The following is a 21,784-nucleotide window of genomic DNA, read 5'->3' on the forward strand; positions in this document are numbered from 1 at the left end:
TATATCCATCCTACCCTGCCTTTCTAAGGTCTTCAAAAGCCAAGTTAACAAACAGATTACCGACCATTTCCAATCCCACCGTACCTTCTCTGCTATGCAATCTAGTTTCAGAGCTGGTCATGGGTGCACCTCAGCTACGCAGTTGGCGGCCACGGAAGGAGTGTTGTATGGCATTGGAAATGGTCGGCAATCTGTTTGTTAACTTTGCTTTTGAAGACCTTAGAAAGGGTTAGAGTTTCTGTACTGCACTTTGTGACATCTGCTGATGTAAAAAGGACTTTATAAATACATTAGATTGATTGTTAGGTTCAGGGTATTTAAAGAGATAAACTGTATGGGTTTATATCTCTCTTGCTCCCCCCTGTGGTCTTCTGTGGGAACTACATACCTCATTCACCACACTTGATAGGCTCATAATCTGAGGTAGCAACTGAGTCAGAGCTACAAATCAATGATCTCCACCTATCCATTAGGTTTACAACTCATTGAACCTGCGCAGCATTCTCTCTATTTGATGTCTACGAACCAACAGATTTCAACGATTATCATATTACCCAGCAGCCATTTAGAAAAAAAAAAAAAAGGTTATTTCTTTTTTTTCTTTCTTCTGACTGTTTAAATCGGACACATCTTGAAAAAGAGAACAGGGACATGCGATTTGTTGAGAATTTACACCTTTTTATATATAAAAAATAAATATATACAGTTAACCATGACCAGAACATGTTTAACGTTTGAAGGCTTTGCGCCAACCATCCCTGTAAGACACTACAATCTATATCCAGGTGAACAGTGAGCTTCCTCACCAGGTAGCTGTAACCTAGTTAATAATAAGTTACCTGAGGTAAACCTGCAAGGATAGTTAATAATAAGTTACCTGAGGTAAACCTACAAGGATAGTTAATAATAAGTTACCTGAGGTAAACCTACAAGGATAGTTAATAATAAGTTACCTGAGGTAAACCTACAAGGATAGTTTATAATAAGTTACCTGAGGTAAACCTACAAGGTTAACGCGGGCTGGAAGAGAATTACTTCAAAACCACAGCAAACAGCTGGGATATATAGTAATATTATATATATAATATTATATCACTGGGCTCCTCTGTGCTAACAAACCCTGTATACCACCCCTCCCCTGTTTAACCTTGAATTTCGTTCAGAAAAACACTTCCACATTTAGCAAAACGAACCAACTCTTTACTGATCTGTTCGGTGGTAATAAACGGAGGCAGATTAGACACCACTACTCTTGTCGAAATCAGCACCAACACAACCCCTCACATAAATCATACTGGTAACTAGCCGGGTAACAAGACTCACCTTTTACATTACCACAACCACCGCCTTGTTCATTCTGGATACAGAGTGTATATGTTCCTCTCCCACCTGTTCACCGACCAGGATCAATAATTCCTCCACACCATTCTCCACAACGCACCTGAAGAAACAGCGTTTCTTCTCCACTCGGTTGAGGACATCAAACTACCCTACTCCCCTCTCAACTCTAACCGATAAACAAACCCTCCACCATGAGAAAATACATTTGGAAAATAGGCAAAAGAATAGCTGCACTCTTCACGAACGACAAAACCTCACGTTACCTTCTTCTTCTATGGTATAATGGCGGTCCTCAAACCAACGTTAAAGGAGCGTGGCGCCTCCTACTGTGCTGGAGTGTGTTCAATCACGGTTTACACCATTTCTAAATCCTCCTACCTAACTCAGTACTTCTGAGAAAATAAAAAAGAGCCCTACAAACCTGAATGTGCTGGGACCCAGCAGAATCTCACTACTACACCCATTCTCTCATTTCTCCATAATAACATTGATACCTACAACTGTCCAACCAAAACCACTGCCTTGTCTACTAGTATATTCCCAACAGTCATCTAGAACAGTAGCAGTGGGATGCTCAACCTCACAGCCTTGCAACCCAATAAGCTAATGACAATTTTCTTACGCCGTATACCCAAAGGCATCTCACCTGCCTCCACTAGTAAGACACATACAGATGTTGATTTAAATGCACCAATACATATCCTTAAAGCTATATACTGGATTCTGTCCAGCTTAAGTCTTTGCTGCTGTTCCATAAACTATACACCCGTAATCAATTGTCGTCCTGATCAGAGCTCTATAAATATCCATCAACGATTGTCTGTCAGCATCCCATTCATAACCAGAGACCCACACAACCAACTACCATGAAAGTGATGGAATGAGAGAGAGAGACATCGTTACAACACTGTACATAGACATAATATAACATTTCTTCTTCTTTGGAGTTTAACGGCGGTTGGCATCCAATATGTTGTATTACTGCCCCCAACTGGACTATAATATAAATCTATTTTACTTTGTGATACAAAATGGGAAAAGGGGAAATTATGATAATACTAAATAAAACCCTTCCAACTAACCCTACACTCATTAAAACCCACTACCCCATTCCACTACTTTGACCCAATCTGCTCCTGCACCAGGCCAACTAACCCTACACTCATTAAAACCCACTACCCCATTCCACTACTTTGACCCTATCTGCTCCTGCACCAGGCCAACTAACCCTACACTCATTAAAACCCACTACCCCATTCCACTACTTTGACCCTATCTGCTCCTGCACCAGGCCAACTAACCCTACACTCATTAAATCCCACTACCCCATTCCACTACTTTGACCCTATCTGCTCCTGCACCAGGCCAACTAACCCTACACTCATTAAAACCCACTACCCCATTCCACTACTTTGACCCTATCTGCTCCTGCACCAGGCCAACTAACCCTACACTCATTAAAAACCCACTACCCCATTCCACTACTTTGACCCTATCTGCTCCTGCACCAGGCCAACGACCTGGGAGGACAGGACACCACCACCCAACACACCCTGGAACTCTTCTGAAGTCAAATCTAGTATGACCAAATACTTCTCTGCAGCTGCCACCAAAACATATTTTTTTTCTGTGATTTCCATTCCATTTCTGCGGTACAGTTGATAACCATTTGCTATGAACACTAAGAAGCCAACCTTACTGAAGCATATATCACTGGTTGGCCCATCCCTCTGTGCTGTCACAGATCTACTACTCACAGGGATCCTCTCAGGATCCCTCAGCCTTGACCCATCCTCCTCTACTTTCTTCACTGCCTCAGCAGTGACAACCTGTTCCCAACAGTGGGGTCAGTGGGATTGGATAGGGGCCCCTCTACCTCTCTCTCTCTCTCTGACTGGAGGAGACAGGTGAAATGGTGTGTCTCCTCTGGTCAACAATACTCACCTTGAAAGACTCCACAGCCTGTTGGAGCTCCTTCAGCTCCTTCTCTCTCTCCTGGGATCTCTGCTGGACCTTCTGCTGACTCATCCCCAGCTGCCTCTGTGGAGAATCACTCTTCAATGAGCTATCAAGCTTTATTAGTCCAGTAGATCAATAGTATAGTAATGTGACATAGGGCCCATAGAGAGGAAGGTCTAAAAAATGGATGGTCCATTTACTAAATGATATTTATTTGTTGCTATGTGAATGATTATAGTTTTTATGGTAGGACTACATGTGCCAACGTGTTGAGACTGAACTTTGGACTCATAAAAGGCCATTCAGAATGATAATAGTGTTTGACATTATAAAATGGTCATACATCTGGAGAATCTGGGTTAACATATCAATATACTCAAGGTTTGTGTTCATATTTGTTCTGCTGAGGATCCATTTCATTTCAATGATCTCATATTCAAACAGCCTTAGTTCCTACTGTGTCTTTAATTCTTTGTTTATCAGACAGTCACCAACAAGTTGTTCTGGTCTTACCTGTTTCTCAGTCCTCTCTGCTGCAGCTGACACTGTATCATGGCCTTTATGTTCATCCATCAAACACTGATAACAGATACACTGCTGATCGGTACGACAGTAAACCTCCAGCAGTTTGTCATGATGAGAGCAGATCTTCTCCTGTAGTTGTGCGGTGGCTTTGACCAGCTTGTGCTTCTTCAAAGCAGGAAATTCATAGTGAGATTGGAGGTGAGTCTCACAGTAAGAGGCCAGACATGCCAGACAGGACATGAGGGCTTTCTGCTTTCTGGTCCCAGTGCAGACATCACATGCCACATCTCTAGGTCCAGCATAGCACAGAGCAGGAGGGGGAGCAGCCTGGAGTCCTGTCTTCTTCAGTTTCTCCACCACCTCAGCCAACATGTTATTTTTACTCAGCGTAGGCCTCGGACTGAAGGTCTGTCTGCACTGAGGACAGCTATAGACCCCTTTCAGAACATCCTGATCCCAGCAGCCCTCAATACAGCTCCTACAGTAACTGTGTCCACAGGGGATGGCGACTGGTTCCTTCAGTAGATCCAGACAGACAGAACAACAGAACTGGTCCTGGTCCAGCAGAACTCCCTGTTGAGCCATTTGGACGGTTGTTCACTCTCACACAGACAGATGACACAGAGACTCAGATCAGTTTTGTTTCCTCAGAAGGGGGATGGACTTCCTGGTTCTGCCAGAGGGGTGGGGTTAGAGGGAGGGAGGGAGGGGTTAGAGGAATGCAGGAAGAGAGAGAGGAACTGCAAGCAACATCAAGAGGGAGACAAATAGTTTTGTTCTAATGTTAGAGCCCTTAACATATAAATAGTGTTAACCCAGTATCAGTATCAATAGTGTTAACCCAGTATCAGTATCAATAGGGTTAACCCAGTATCAGTATAAATAGTGTTAACCCAGTATCAGTATCAATAGTGTTAACCCAGTATCAGTATCAATAGGGTTAACCCAGTATCAGTATCAATAGTGTTAACACAGTATCAGTATCAATAGGGTTAACCCAGAATCAGTATCAATAGTGTTAACCCAGTATCAGTATCAATAGAGTTAACCCAGTATCAGTATTAATAGTGTTAACCCAGTATCAGTATAAATAGGGTTAATCCAGTATCAGTATAAATAGTGTTAACCCAGTATCAGTATCAATAGTGTTAACCCAGTATCAGTATAAATAGTGTTAACCCAGTATCAGTATCAACAGGGTTAACCCAGTATCAGTATCAATAGGGTTAACCCAGTATCAGTATTAATAGTGTTAACCCAGTATCAGTATTAATAGTGTTAACCCAGTATCAGTATCAATAGGGTTAACCCAGTATCAGTATCAATAGTGTTAACCCAGTATCAGTATTAATAGGGTTAACCCAGTATCAGTATTAATAGGGTTAACCCAGTATCAGTATCAATAGTGTTAACCCAGTATCAGTATAAATAGTGTTAACCCAGTATCAGTATCAATAGGGTTAACCCAGTATCAGTATAAATAGGGTTAACCCAATATCAGTATAAATAGTGTTAACCCAGTATCAGTATAAATAGGGTTAACCCAGTATCAGTATTAATAGGCTTAACCCAGTATCAATAGTGTTAACCCAGTATCAGTATCAATGGGGTTAACCCAGTATCAGTATCAATAGGGTTAACCGAGTATCAGTATCAATAGTGTTAACCCAGTATCAGTATCAATAGTGTTAACCCAGTATCAGTATCAATAGTGTTAACCCAGTATCAATATCAATAGTGTTAACCCAGTATCAGTATTAATAGTGTTAACCCAGTATCAATAGTGTTAACCCAGTATCAATAGTGTTAACCCAGTATCAATAGTGTTAACCCAGTATCAGTATCAATAGTGTTAACCCAGTATCAGTATCAATAGGGTTAACCCAGTATCAGTATCAATAGTGTTAACCCAGTATCAGTATCAATAGTGTTAACCCAGTATCAGTATCAATAGTGTTAACCCAGTATCAGTATCAATAGTGTTAACCCAGTATCAATATCAATAGTGTTAACCCAGTATCAGTATTAATAGTGTTAACCCAGTATCAATAGTGTTAACCCAGTATCAGTATCAATAGGGTTAACCCAGTATCAGTATCAATAGTGTTAACCCAGTATCAGTATCAATAGGGTTAACCCAGTATCAGTATCAATAGTGTTAACCCAGTATCAGTATCAATAGGGTTAACCCAGTATCAGTATCAATAGGGTTAACCCAGTATCAGTATCAATAGGGTTAACCCAGTATCAGTATCAATAGTGTTAACCCAGTATCAGTATCAATAGTGTTAACCCAGTATCAGTATCAATAGGGTTAACCCAGTATCAGTATCAATAGGGTTAACCCAGTATCAGTATCAATAGGGTTAACCCAGTATCAGTATCAATAGGGTTAACCCAGTATCAGTATTAATAGGGTTAACCCAGTATCAGTATTAATAGTGTTAACCCAGTATCAGTATCAGTAGTGTTAACCCAGTATCAGTATAAATAGGGTTAACCCAGTATCAGTATCAATAGTGTTAACCCAGTATCAGTATTAATAGGGTTAACCCAGTATCGGTTTTAATAGTGTTAACCCAGTATCAGTATTAATAGGGTTAACCCAGTATCAGTATCAATAGTGTTAACCCAGTATCAATATCAATAGGGTTAACCCAGTATCAGTATTAATAGGGTTAACCCAGTATCAGTATCAATAGTGTTAACCCAGTATCAGTATCAATAGTGTTAACCCAGTATCAGTATTAATAGTGTTAACCCAGTATCAGTATTAATAGGGTTAACCCAGTATCAGTATCAATAGGGTTAACCCAGTATCAGTATCAATAGGGTTAACCCAGTATCAGTATCAATAGGGTTAACCCAGTATCAGTATTAATAGTGTTAACCCAGTATCAGTATTAATAGGGTTAACCCAGTATCAGTATTAATAGTGTTAACCCAGTATCAGTATTAATAGTGTTAACCCAGTATCAGTATAAATAGTGTTAACCCAGTATCAGTATTAATAGTGTTAACCCAGTATCAGTATCAATAGGGTTAACCCAGTATCAGTATCAATAGGGTTAACCCAGTATCAGTATTAATAGTGTTAACCCAGTATCAATAGTGTTAACCCAGTATCAATAGTGTTAACCCAGTATCAATAGTGTTAACCCAGTATCAGTATCAATAGTGTTAACCCAGTATCAGTATCAATAGGGTTAACCCAGTATCAGTATCAATAGTGTTAACCCAGTATCAGTATCAATAGTGTTAACCCAGTATCAGTATCAATAGTGTTAACCCAGTATCAGTATCAATAGTGTTAACCCAGTATCAATATCAATAGTGTTAACCCAGTATCAGTATTAATAGTGTTAACCCAGTATCAATAGTGTTAACCCAGTATCAGTATCAATAGGGTTAACCCAGTATCAGTATCAATAGTGTTAACCCAGTATCAGTATCAATAGGGTTAACCCAGTATCAGTATCAATAGTGTTAACCCAGTATCAGTATCAATAGGGTTAACCCAGTATCAGTATCAATAGGGTTAACCCAGTATCAGTATCAATAGGGTTAACCCAGTATCAGTATCAATAGTGTTAACCCAGTATCAGTATCAATAGTGTTAACCCAGTATCAGTATCAATAGGGTTAACCCAGTATCAGTATCAATAGGGTTAACCCAGTATCAGTATCAATAGGGTTAACCCAGTATCAGTATCAATAGGGTTAACCCAGTATCAGTATTAATAGGGTTAACCCAGTATCAGTATTAATAGTGTTAACCCAGTATCAGTATCAGTAGTGTTAACCCAGTATCAGTATAAATAGGGTTAACCCAGTATCAGTATCAATAGTGTTAACCCAGTATCAGTATTAATAGGGTTAACCCAGTATCGGTTTTAATAGTGTTAACCCAGTATCAGTATTAATAGGGTTAACCCAGTATCAGTATCAATAGTGTTAACCCAGTATCAATATCAATAGGGTTAACCCAGTATCAGTATTAATAGGGTTAACCCAGTATCAGTATCAATAGTGTTAACCCAGTATCAGTATCAATAGTGTTAACCCAGTATCAGTATTAATAGTGTTAACCCAGTATCAGTATTAATAGGGTTAACCCAGTATCAGTATCAATAGGGTTAACCCAGTATCAGTATCAATAGGGTTAACCCAGTATCAGTATCAATAGGGTTAACCCAGTATCAGTATTAATAGTGTTAACCCAGTATCAGTATTAATAGGGTTAACCCAGTATCAGTATTAATAGTGTTAACCCAGTATCAGTATTAATAGTGTTAACCCAGTATCAGTATAAATAGTGTTAACCCAGTATCAGTATTAATAGTGTTAACCCAGTATCAGTATCAATAGGGTTAACCCAGTATCAGTATCAATAGGGTTAACCCAGTATCAGTATTAATAGTGTTAACCCAGTATCAATATCAATAGGGTTAACCCAGTATCAGTATCAATAGTGTTAACCCAGTATCAGTATTAATAGTGTTAACCCAGTATCAGTATCAATAGGGTTAACCCAGTATCAGTATTAATAGTGTTAACCCAGTATCATTATTAATAGTGTTAACCCAGTATCAGTATAAATAGGGTTAACCCAGTATCAGTATTAATAGGGTTAACCCAGTATCAGTATCAGTAGTGTTAACCCAGTATCAGTATAAACAGGGTTAACCCAGTATCAGTGTTAATAGTGTTAACCCAGTATCAGTATCAATAGTGTTAACCCAGTATCAATATCAATAGTGTTAACCCAGTATCAGTATCAATAGGGTTAACCCAGTATCAGTATCAATAGGGTTAACCCAGTATCATTATTAATAGTGTTAACCCAGTATCAGTATCAAAAGTGTTAACCCAGTATCAGTATCAATAGTGTTAACCCAGTATCAGTATCAATAGGGTTAACCCAGTATCAGTATCAATAGGGTTAACCCAGTATCAGTATTAATAGTGTTAACCCAGTATCAGTATCAATAGTGTTAACTCAGTATCAGTATCAATAGTGTTAACTCAGTATCAGTATAAATAGTGTTAACCCAGTATCAGTATCAATAGTGTTAACCCAGTATCAGTATAAATAGTGTTAACCCAGTATCAGTATCAATAGTGTTAACCCAGTATCAGTATCAATAGTGTTAACCCAGTATCAGTATTAATAGTGTTAACCCAGTATCAGTATCAATAGTGTTAACTCAGTATCAGTATCAATAGTGTTAACCCAGTATCAGTATCAATAGTGATAACCCAGTATCAGTATCAATAGTGTTAACCCAGTATCAGTATTAATAGTGTTAACCCAGTATCAGTATCAATAGGGTTAACCCAGTATCAGTATTAATAGTGTTAACCCAGTATCAGTATCAATAGGGTTAACCCAGTATCAGTATCAATAGTGTTAACCCAGTATCAGTATCAATAGTGTTAACCCAGTATCAGTATCAACAGGGTTAACCCAGTATCAGTATCAATAGGGTTAACCCAGTATCAGTATCAATAGGGTTAACCCAGTATCAGTATCAATAGTGTTAACCCAGTATCAGTATGTTAATTAGTCCCGTGCTTCGACTACTCAGACCCCTAACACATCCGGTCCATTCTGATGTTCTCACAGACACCATACCACTTTTGACACCAATGTAGCAAACAGCTGGGCAGGGAAGTGAACCCAGGTCTCACATGTAAAAGGCCAACAACCTCCGCATCGCGCCATTGGCACCAATTGGGTCACTTGGTTGGAATTGTGAAGTGGCTCATATCGCGAGGATCAATGCACTTTAGTGGAACTATAATACAATTACATTATCATATGAAATGTAGAGGATCACTGCACTATAGAGGAACTATAATACAATTACATTATCATATGAAATGTAGAGGATCACTGCACTATAGAGGAACTATGATATAATTACATTATCATATGAAATGTAGAGGATCACTACACTATAGTGGAACTATGATATAATTACATTATCATATGAAATGTAGAGGATCACTACACTATAGTGGAACTATTATTCAATTACATTATCATATGAAATGTAGAGGATCACTACACTGTAGTGGAACTATTATTCAATTGCATTATCATATGAAATGTTAAATGTAGAACTCTAATATCTGAATGTTGATATATTGAATTTGACTTGACCACGTCCAGTCAGCTCCATGTTGTCTGATTAAACTGACACCAACCTGTCTCAGTAGTAGTAGACTGTTAGGAGGGTTTTACTGTCATTCACTATACTAACATTACACCAACCTGTCTCAGTAGTAGTAGACTGTTAGGAGTGTTTTACTGTCATTCACTATACTAACATTACACCAACCTGTCTCAGTAGTAGTAGACTGTTAGGAGTGTTTTACTGTCATTCACTATACTAACATTACACCAACCTGTCTCAGTAGTAGTAGACTGTTAGGAGGGTTTTACTGTCATTCACTATACTAACATTACACCAACCTGTCTCAGTAGTAGTAGACTGTTAGGAGTGTTTTACTGTCATTCACTATACTAACATTACACCAACCTGTCTCAGTAGTAGTAGACTGTTAGGAGTGTTTTACTGCCATTCACTATACTAACATAATACCAACCTGTCTCAGTAGTAGTAGACTGTTAGGAGGGTTTTACTGTCATTCACTATACTAACATTACACCAACCTGTCTCAGTAGTAGTAGACTGTTAGGAGGGTTTTACTGTCATTCACTATACTAACATTACACCAACCTGTCTCAGTAGTAGTAGACTGTTAGGAGTGTTTTACTGTCATTCACTATACTAACATTACACCAACCTGTCTCAGTAGTAGTAGACTGTTAGGAGGGTTTTACTGTCATTCACTATACTAACATTACACCAACCTGTCTCAGTAGTAGTAGACTGTTAGGAGGGTTTTACTGTCATTCACTATACTAACATTACACCAACCTGTCTCAGTAGTAGTAGACTGTTAGGAGGGTTTTACTGTCATTCACTATACTAACATTACACCAACCTGTCTCAGTAGTAGTAGACTGTTAGGAGTGTTTTACTGTCATTCACTATACTAACATTACACCAACCTGTCTCAGTAGTAGTAGACTGTTAGGAGGGTTTTACTGTCATTCACTATACTAACATTACACCAACCTGTCTCAGTAGTAGTAGACTGTTAGGAGGGTTTTACTGTCATTCACTATACTAACATTACACCAACCTGTCTCAGTAGTAGTAGACTGTTAGGAGTGTTTTACTGTCATTCACTATACTAACATTACACCAACCTGTCTCAGTAGTAGTAGACTGTTAGGAGGGTTTTACTGTCATTCACTATACTAACATTACACCAACCTGTCTCAGTAGTAGTAGACTGTTAGGAGTGTTTTACTGTCATTCACTATACTAACATTACACCAACCTGTCTCAGTAGTAGTAGACTGTTAGGAGGGTTTTACTGTCCTTCACTATACTAACATTACACCAACCTGTCTCAGTAGTAGTAGACTGTTAGGAGGGTTTTACTGTCATTCACTATACTAACATTACACCATGCATTTCATTTATCTACACACTTTACAATAATCCCTGACAGGATTGTCACCTTGTAGCCTGAATTCACAACCAGAACATGTCAAGTCATTGAGATATTTTCTGTTCTGCTGAGAGAGCAGCTTCCTGGTGACTAGCACTCTGTATATTCTGATGGATGAGGTCTGAGATGGAATGTGAAGATAACTGAAGCTGGCTAGCTTTAGAAAACCAGAATATCTAGCTTGCATATTAGTATACCCCCAGGCTATGTTCAGGTTTCAGCATCAGGTATAAACAGCCGAGTTGTTGGCTACAACCTGGGTTGTATTCATTAGTTTACTCCACAGCCAATAGTTCTAAAATGATGCATAAACAGTTTACGCCAAACACTGTACAATGTGACCTAAACGGTTTCTGTTGCCAAACGTTTTGCTACGGTCGGCACTAATGAATACACACAACCTGTTTTGAGGAAGTGTAAGTTATTGTTTGGCTTTCCACAAAATGTTTTAAAAATGTTTTGAGAAGTCAAGTCTATAGACCTATGATACAGTACACTCTTAGAATAAAGGGTTCCAAACAGGTCCTCCGTCTGTCCCCATAGGAGAACACTTTTGGGTTCCAGGTAGAACCCTTCTGGCTTCCATGTAGAACCCTCTGTGGAAAGGGTTCTTCACGGAACCCAGAAGTGTTCTACCTAGTACCAAAAAAAGGGTTCTACAAAGGGTTCTCCTATGGGGACAGCCAAAGAACCCTTTTAGATTGTAGATAGTGTAGGAGCGATCACCCTGGGGAACACAGATGGGCACAGAACGAATTCACCCCACGCATCTAATTTATATCGAAAACATTTTAAGGAGAGTAGGACTATTATAACACTGTCCACCAAAAATATCATCAACTATATTAATACACATAACAATATCACCAACTATATTAATACACACAACAATACCATCAACTATATGAATACACACAACAATATCATCAACTATATTAATACACATAACAATATCATCAACTATATTAATACACATAACAATACCATCAACTATATTAATACACATAACAATCGTCGTCTTACCTTTTATCTCTCAATAGAAACAGAGTCTGAATGATCATTCGGTCGTTGAAAGTTACTTTCGTTTGCTCTGCACATTTACATATCAGGTTCTGCCTGTTCTCTCTCCGAGTCCCTCTCTCTTTACAGCTCTTACAATGAGCCTTGGCAAACATTCTACAACTGTCTGGAAGTCTATTGGAGGGATGGTGGTGTTCTATTGCGTTGAGACCTGGTGACTGAGACGGCCGTGGCATATTGTGAAACATCAGCAAGTGCAGCAGTCTTCATCACTGAAGCTCCTGCCAATCGTGCCCCAACAATCACCAACCGTTAAGCTCTTCCCGAGCAGGGTCACAGTCTCTGCTGGTTGCAGCGCCTCTCTCTCCCCAGGGGTAGCAGCTCCTCTCTCCCCAGGGGTAGCAGCTCCTCTCTCCCCAGGGGTAGCAGCTCCTCTCTCCCCAGGGGTAGCAGCTCCTCTCTCTCCCCAGGGGTAGCAGCTCCTCTCTCTCCCCTAGGATGTGAAGACATTGGTGGCTTAGCCCATAGCCAGTAGGGGGGTCCGGGACGGAATTTCAACAGCTAAAACCATGAATACAACACCAGTGTTTTGCCAAAAATCACTCAAGAACTTCAAACACAGACTCTGACCTGTCTAATGAGCCAAACTGTTTAAAGAACCTAAACTCTCTCTCTCTCTCTCTCTCTCTCTCTCTCTCTCTCTCTCTCTCTCTCTCTCTCTCTCTCTCTCTCTCTCTCTCTCTCTCTCTCTCTCACAGACTCACAAACAGTGCAGTAATTAGAACCCCTATAGCAGCTATAAGTAATACAGTCCACTGTACACTCCTCTCCTCTGCCTCTCTCCATCACTTTCTCTGTATCGTCTGTTGCTGTTTCTGTGTCTTGTCTGGTGTCTCTCTCCATCATATCCTATTCTTCTGTTGCTGTCTCTGTGTCTTGTCTGGTGTCTCTCTCCATCACCAGTATAATTGGTGAGGGTTAGGCCTACTACAATACAACATTCAAAACATGAAAACACAACTACATAACTAGCCTGTTCAACCTCTCGTTCGTATCGTCTGAGATCGCTAAAGACTGGAAAGCTGCCGCGGTCATCCCCCTCTTCAAAGGGGGTGACACTCTAGACCCAAACTGTTAAAGACCTATATCTATCCTACCCTGCCTTTCTAAAGACTTCAAAAGACAAGTTAATAAACAGATCACCGACCATCTCAAATCCCACCGTACCTTCTCCGCTATGCAATCTGGTTTCCGAGCTGATCATGGGTGCACCTCAGCCACGCTCAAGGTCCTCAACGATATCATAACCGCCATCGATAAAAGACAATACTGTGCAGCCGTCTTCATCGACCTGGCCAAGGCTTTCGACTCTGTCAATCATCACATTCTTATCAGCAGACTCAACAGCCTTGGTTTCTCAAATGACTGCTTCGCCTGGTTCACCAACTACTTCTCTGATAGAGTTCAGTGTGTGAAATCGGAGGGCCTGTTGTCCGGACCTCTGGCAGTCTCTTTGGGGGTGCCACAGGGCTCAATTCTCGGGCCGACTCTTTTCTCTGTATACATCAATGATGTCGCTCTTGCTGCTGGTGATTCTCTGATCCACCTCTACGCAGACGACACCATTCTGTATACTTCTGGCCCTTCTTTGAACACTGTGTTAACAACCCTCCAGACGAGCTTCAATGCCATACAACTCTCCTTCTGAGGCCTCCAGCAGCTCTTAAATCCAAGTAAAACTATATGCATGCTCTTCAACCGATCGCTGCCCGCACCTTCCCGCCCATCAAGCATCACTACTCTGGATGGTTCTGACTTAGAATATGTGGACAACTATAAATACCTAGGTGTCTGGTTAGACTGTAAACTCTCCTTCCAGACTCACATTAAACATCTCCAATCCAAAGTTAAATCTAGAATTGGTTTCCTATTTCGCAGCAAAGCATCCTTCACTCATGCTGCCAAACATACCCTCGTAAAACTGACTATCCTACCGATCCTTGACTTCGGCGATGTCATTTACAATATAGACTCCAACACTCTACTCAGCAAATTGGATGTAGTCTACCACAGTGCCCTCCGTTTTGTCACCAAAGCCCGATATACTACCCATCACTGCGACCTGTATGCTCTCGTTGGCTGGCCCTCGCTTCATACTCGTCGCCAAACCCACTGGCTCCAGGTCATCTATAAGCCTTAGCTAGGTAAAGCCACGCCTTATCTCAGCTCACTGGTCACAATAGCAGCACCCACCCGTAGCACGCGCTCCAGCAGGTATATCTCACTGTTCATCCCCAAAGCCAATTCCTCATTTGGCCACCTTTCCTTCCAGTTCCCTGCTGCCAATGACTGGAACGAATTGCAAAAATCACTGAAGCTGGAGTCTTATATCTGCCTTATTAACTTTAAGCATCAGCTGTCAGAGCAGCTTACCGATCATTGCACCTGTACATAGCCCATCTGTAAATTGCCCAACCAACTACCTCATCCCCATTCTGTTATTTTTTTTATCCTTTGCACCCCAGTATCTCTACTTGCACATTCATCTTCTGCACATCTATCACTCCAGTGTTTAATTGCTAAATTGTAATTATTTCTCCACTCTGGCCTATTTATTGCCTTACCTCCCTAATCTTACTACATTTGCACAGACTGTATATAGACTTTTCTATTGTGTTATTGACTGTACGTTTGTTTATTGTCATAAACTTCATCGTCTGAAGAGGAAAAATCATCGGACCAATATGCAGCGGGTATATTGCTCATCTTCATATTTATTGAAGGTAAACACACTCAAACAAAACAACGACGATAACAGCCCAGTAAGGTGCACAGACTAAACCGGAAACAACCACCCACCAACACAAGTGAAAACGAACACACTAAATATGGCCTCCAATTAGAGACAACAACTACCAGCTGCCTCTAATTGGAGGTCATTGAAAAAACACAACATAGAAAGAGAAACCTAGAATAAACATAGAAATATAAATATAGAACATACATCAAAACCCCGAAACACACAAAACAAACACCCCTCTGCCACGCCCTGACCAAACTACAATAACAAATAACCCCTTTTACTGGTCAGGACGTGACATTTATCCCATGTGTAACTCTGTGTTGTTTCTGTCACACTGCTTTGCTTTATCTTGGCCAGGTCGCAGTTATAAATGAGTACTTGTTCTCAACTGGCCTACCTGGTTAAATAAAGAACTTGTTCTCAACTGGCCTACCTGGTTAAATAAAGGACTTGTTCTCAACTGGCCTACCTGGTTAAATAAAGAACTTGTTCTCAACTGGCCTACCTGGTTAAATAAAGGACTTGTTCTCAACTGGCCAACCTGGTTAAATAAAGGACTTGTTCTCAACTGGCCTACCTGGTTAAATAAAGGACTTGTTCTCAACTGGCCTACCTGGTTAAATAAAGGACTTGTTCTCAACTGGCCAACCTGGTTAAATAAAGGTGAAATAAAATAAGAAATAACACAGAACTCTCAACTAGTTCCATCAAACAGAAAAACAACAAGAAAGCTGAATAAACACATTCAGATTTCTAGATATTGCACTGTTCTTGTACTGCCACGTCCTGACCAGTAGAAGGGGTTATTTGTTATTGTAGTTTGGTCAGGACGTGGCAGGGTGTATTTGTTTTATGTGGTTCGGTTTGGTTGTGTAATTTGTAGGGTGTTTGATTTAGTATTCTGGGTTTCGGGCACTGTTCTATGTTTATGTATTTCTATGTTCAGTCTAGGTATTTGTATTTCTATGTTTAGTTAATTGGGGGTTGAGCCCTCAATTGGAGGCAGGTGTTTTCTCGTTGCCTCTGATTGAGGGTTCTATAAATTAGGTATGTGTTTGTTTTAGTGTTTTGTGGGAGATTGTGCTTGGTATAGCTTTGTCGCCTTATCAGCCTGTTATTAGTCTGTTATTAGTCGTTGTGTTTGTTTTGGTTCACCTTCTTTGTCCGTTTAAATAAAAGAAGATGAGTGCACATTTCCCCGCTGCGTCTTGGTCCATTTTACCCTACGACAACCGTGTCACATAGGTCAGATCAGTGGTCATGGTTGATATGCATGGACTAAAAAACAAACTTGAAACCTTTTTTCTCAGATTCACTGTGTGTGTAGACTGATCCTTGTCTTTTCTAGGACAGTAGTTCAGGTGGCTGTTTGTGTAGACTGCTCCTTGTCTTTCTAGGGCAGTAGTTCAGGTGGCTGTTTGTGTAGATGCTGTTTGTCTTTGTAGGGCAGTAGTTCAGGTGGCTGTTTGTGTAGACTGCTCCTTGTCTTTTCTAGGGCAGTAGTTCAGGTGGCTGTTTGTGTAGATGCTGTTTGTCTATGTAGGACAGTAGTTCAGGTGGCTGTTTGTGTAGATGCTGTTTGTCTTTGTAGGACAGTAGTTCAGGTGGCTGTTTGTGTAGACTGCTCCTTGTCTTTGTAGGGCAGTAGTTCAGGTGGCTGTTTGTGTAGATGCTCCTTGTCTTTGTAGGGCAGTAGTTCAGGTGGCTGTTTGTGTAGATGCTCCTTGTATTTGTAGGACAGTAGTTCAGGTGGCTGTGTGTGTAGACTGCTCCTTGTCTTTTGTAGGACAGTAGTTCAGGTGGCTGTTTGTGTAGATGCTGTTTGTCTTTTCTAGGGCAGTAGTTCAGGTGGCTGTTTGTGTAGATGCTGTTTGTCTTTTCCAGGACAGTAGTTCAGGTGGCTGTTTGTGTAGATGCTGTTTGTCTTTCTAGGGCAGTAGTTCAGGTGGCTGTTTGTGTAGATGCTGTTTGTCTTTGTAGGACAGTAGTTCAGGTGGCTGTGTGTGTAGATGCTCCTTGTCTTTGTAGGACAGTAGTTCAGGTGGCTGTTTGTGTAGATGCTGTTTGTCTTTGTAGGACAGTAGTTCAGGTGGCTGTTTGTGTAGATGCTGTTTGTCTTTGTAGGGCAGTAGTTCAGGTGGCTGTTTGTGTAGATGCTGTTTGTCTTTGTGGGACAGTAGTTCAGGTGGCTGTTTGTGTAGATGCTGTTTGTCTTTGTGGGACAGTAGTTCAGGTGGCTGTTTGTGTAGATGCTGTTTGTCTTTGTAGGACAGTAGTTCAGGTGGCTGTTTGTGTAGATGCTGTTTGTCTTTGTAGGGCAGTAGTTCAGGTGGCTGTTTGTGTAGACTGCTCCTTGTCTTTCTAGGGCAGTAGTTCAGGTGACTGTTTGTGTAGACTGCTCCTTGTATTTCTAGGGCAGTAGTTCAGGTGGCTGTTTGTGTAGATGCTGTTTGTCTTTGTAGGACAGTAGTTCAGGTGGCTGTTTGTGTAGATGCTGTTTGTCTTTGTAGGGCAGTAGTTCAGGTGGCTGTTTGTGTAGATGCTGTTTGTCTTTGTGGGACAGTAGTTCAGGTGGCTGTTTGTGTAGATGCTGTTTGTCTTTCTAGGGCAGTAGTTCAGGTGGCTGCCCTTGCTCTTAGTCTGCCTCCTGTCTCTCCTATCATCATAGACAGTTGTGGAAAAAGTACCCAATTGTCATACCTGAGTAAAAGTCTAAAAATATTTGGTTTTAAATATACTTAAGTATGAAAAGTCAAATTAAAAGTATAAATGGTTTCAAATTCCTTCTATTAAGAAAATCAGGTGTCACCATTATCTTGTTTTTTAAAATGTATGGATAGGGGGCACATACCAAAACGAAGACGTAATTTACAAAAGATGCATTTGTGTTTCCTGACTCCGCCAGATCAGAGGCAGTAGAGATGACCATGTGTTGTCTTGATAAGTGAATTAGACCATTTTCCTGTCCTGTCTAAGCATTCAAAATGTAACGAGTACTTTTGGGTGTCAGGTAAAATGTATAGATTAAAAAGTATATTATTTTCTTTGGGAATGTAGTGATGTAAAATGATCAAAAATATAAATTCAAAAGTAAAGTACAGATACCCCCCAAAAAAAGACTTATGTATAGTATTTTTACTGAAGTACTTTACACCACTGGCCATGAGTACACCTTCCTGAAAACAATGACTCCATACTTTGCTGAAACCTGTTCTGCCAGTTCATGTCCTTCAAGACTAGAATGTTCCATTGTGGTTCCCCAAAGAGATGACAAGATAGTTCACACATTCATCATCCAGGGTTATTATCTAACACATATATGTACAATTTATGGTTCAATAACATGAGAATATTTTTCTGCAGGGAGAATGTAATGCAAGTCAAGGAGGAATGTCATCAAGATCTGATACCAGCATTGTTAAATGAATTGTTGTAATTGAGAAAAAAATACATAAAATGTTTTATTGTCACAAACACCATATTGGTGCAGTGAAATGTGTTGTTTTACAGGGTCAGCCATAGTAGTACGGTTCCCTTGGAGCAAATTAGGGTTAAGTGCTTTGCTTAACGGCACATAGACAGATTTTCACCTTGACAGCTCAGGTATTCAAACCAGTGACCTTTCAGTTACATTCCCAACACTCTAACCACTAGGCAACATGACCAGTTTTATCATTGGAATGTGATACAAAATGAGGTACCGGTGGTGTGCTTTAGGACCATGTGGACACCTCCTAGTGGTGGGGTTGTTAGGAGTGTTTATCAGACCATGTGGACACCTCCTAGTGGTGGGGTTGTTAGGAGTGTTTACCAGACCATGTGGACACCTCCTAGTGGTGGGGTTGTTAGGAGTGTTTATCAGACCATGTGGACACCTCCTAGTGGTGGGGTTGTTAGGAGTGTTTATCTGACCATGTGGACACCTCCTAGTGGTGGGGTTGTTAGGAGTGTTTATCAGACCATGTGGACACCTCCTAGTGGTGGGGTTGTTAGGAGTGTTTATCAGACCATGTGGACACCTCCTAGTGGTGGGGTTGTTAGGAGTGTTTATCTGACCATGTGGACACCTCCTAGTGGTGGGGTTGTTAGGAGTGTTTATCAGACCATGTGGACACCTCCTAGTGGTGGGGTTGTTAGGAGTGTTTATCAGACCATGTGGACACCTCCTAGTGGTGGGGTTGTTAGGAGTGTTTATCAGACCATGTGGACACCTCCTAGTGGTGGGGTTGTTAGGAGTGTTTACCAGACCATGTGGACACCTCCTAGTGGTGGGGTTGTTAGGAGTGTTTATCAGACCATGTGGACACCTCCTAGTGGTGGGGTTGTTAGGAGTGTTTATCAGACCATGTGGACACCTCCTAGTGGTGGGGTTGTTAGGAGTGTTAATCAGACCATGTGGACACCTCCTAGTGATGGGGTTGTTAGGAGTGTTTATCAGACCATGTGGACACCTCCTAGTGGTGGGGTTGTTAGGAGTGTTTATCAGACCATGTGGACACCTCCTAGTGTTCTGGTTGTTAGGAGTGTTTATCAGACCATGTGGACACCTCCTAGTGGTGGGGTTGTTAGGAGTGTTTATCAGACCATGTGGACACTGCTGCATCAGTTCATACAGGTGATAATGTAGATAGACAAACCCCATGCTTCAGCCTATGTATTTATAGGCACTATGCTGCATCAGTTCATACAGGTGATAATGTAGATAGACAAACCCCATGCTTCAGCCTATGTATTTATAGTCACTATGCTGCATCAGTTCATACAGGTGATAATGTAGATAGACAAACCCCATGCTTCAGCCTATGTATTTATAGCCACTATGCTGCATCAGTTGGGTTGCAGGTGATAATGCTTATTGCTGATAGCTGATAATATACCATCCATACAGGTTTTTTGTTCCAATGTGTTAAAATCATTTAACATTTTTACCAATATCTTATTGGGCTCATTTCTGGAGGTGGAAATTATATTTTAGATGGTGTCAGCATAATTTTATTTTGATATATTTTGGAGTAGAATGTACTTTTATTTGGTCACCAGACTTAGTTTCTCAGAACAGAGCTTCTCAAAAAGTATCCCCAGGAGGAAGGGGACTGGAATTGGTAAAATGCCCAGTTTAATACATTTACAGAGTGATCCTCTATCACAGTTTAATACATTTACAGAGTGATCCTCTATTCCAGTTTAATACATTTACATAGTGATCCTCTATCACAGTTTAATACATTTACAGAGTGATTCTCTATCACAGTTTAATACATTTACAGAGTGATCCTCTATCACAGTTTAATACATTTACAGAGTGATCCTCTATCCCAGTTTAATACATTTACAGAGTGATCCTCTATCCCAGTTTAATACATTTACAGAGTGAACCTCTATCCCAGTTTAATACATTTACAGAGTGAACCTCTATCCCAGTTTAATACATTTACAGAGTGATCCTCTATCACAGTTTAATACATTTACAGAGTGATCCTCTATCCCAGTTTAATACATTTACAGAGTGATCCTCTATCCCAGTTTAATACATTTACAGAGTGATCCTCTATCACAGTTTAATACATTTACAGAGTGATCCTCTATCCCAGTTTAATACATTTACAGAGTGATTCTCTATCACAGTTTAATACATTTACAGAGTGAACCTCTATAACAGTTTAATTCATTTACAGGTCTTTCTTGGGGTCAGGTATTAATGTAGTCAGAGCTTGAGTCAAACTGGGAGGGAGAGCATTATTTACAATGCTTTCAGAAAATACCTCCAACAGAAAAGATACCAACTGGTGAGAAACAGTTCTGCTAAACTCAGCAGATACACCATCAGTCCCAGGAGACGTATTATGTTTAAGTTGTTCAATAGAATAAATGATGTGTTCAACTATAGTAGGGTCATCACACTGTTCCCTGTCAGCCTCACCAACTGATTTCACATCCCCCAGACAATCAAAACAAAGAGTTGAGGACACCTCACAATACTGTAGAAGTTGAACTAAAGATGGAGATTAATGTGGGATCATCTGTGATGAGACCAGTCATATTTAATTGCTGAATTCTATTATTTTTAGAGTGGTATTTTTCTAACCTGGAAAAAAAATCTGATTAATTTTGTTCATCCTCCTCCAGCCATTTCTACCTACATCTGACAAAGGTTCCCTCTGCTTTCAGTCTATAAATATCATCCAACAGGTGTTGTAGATCAAACAGAACAGATTTATCCTCCTCTGAAACACTTTCAACAGGCTTTTGAACAAGACAGGTGATCTTTGTAATTACACTATCTTCTTCAGCTCTCCTGGTCTTGACAACAATACTCCCATGTTTACTTGCATATTTTCCAACATTAAAGAGCTCACAGTTATTACTGTATGAATTGTTATTTTTAACTTTGTTCCAGAAGTGTGTAATTACATTGTTTATCTCCATCTGGACCAACTCATGTTTTAATAGAGCTATTAATCTTCCAATAGGATGCTCTGCCAGGGCCATTATCAGAGATAAACAGTGTAATGTCAATATAAACAGCTCTATGATCAGTAAGGGCCA

General features: G+C 40.3%; 1 protein-coding gene across 2 annotated transcripts in view; it reads right to left on the reverse strand.

Moving 5' to 3' along the window:
• The window catches only part of LOC115186326 (tripartite motif-containing protein 16-like), an 18,089-nt gene extending 5,036 nt beyond the window's left edge, over positions 1–13,053 (reverse strand). The window contains exons 1-3 of one of the 2 annotated variants that reach the window (XM_029746008.1): positions 12,439–13,053; positions 3,814–4,498; positions 3,286–3,381 (exon numbers count right to left, since the gene is read on the reverse strand). In XM_029746008.1, coding sequence (XP_029601868.1) covers positions 3,286–3,381; positions 3,814–4,410 — 693 coding nt within the window. In that variant the 5' untranslated portion in view covers positions 4,411–4,498; positions 12,439–13,053. Of the gene's footprint in view, positions 1–1,323; positions 2,196–3,285; positions 3,382–3,813; positions 4,499–12,438 lie in introns of those variants that run through there. The other variant, XR_003875685.1, reaches the window with a different exon arrangement.
• Between the last annotated feature and the right edge of the window lie 8,731 nt (positions 13,054–21,784).

The sequence above is a fragment of the Salmo trutta genome, unplaced genomic scaffold, assembly GCF_901001165.1.
Source record: "Salmo trutta unplaced genomic scaffold, fSalTru1.1, whole genome shotgun sequence".
NCBI classification, from domain to species: domain Eukaryota; kingdom Metazoa; phylum Chordata; class Actinopteri; order Salmoniformes; family Salmonidae; genus Salmo; species Salmo trutta.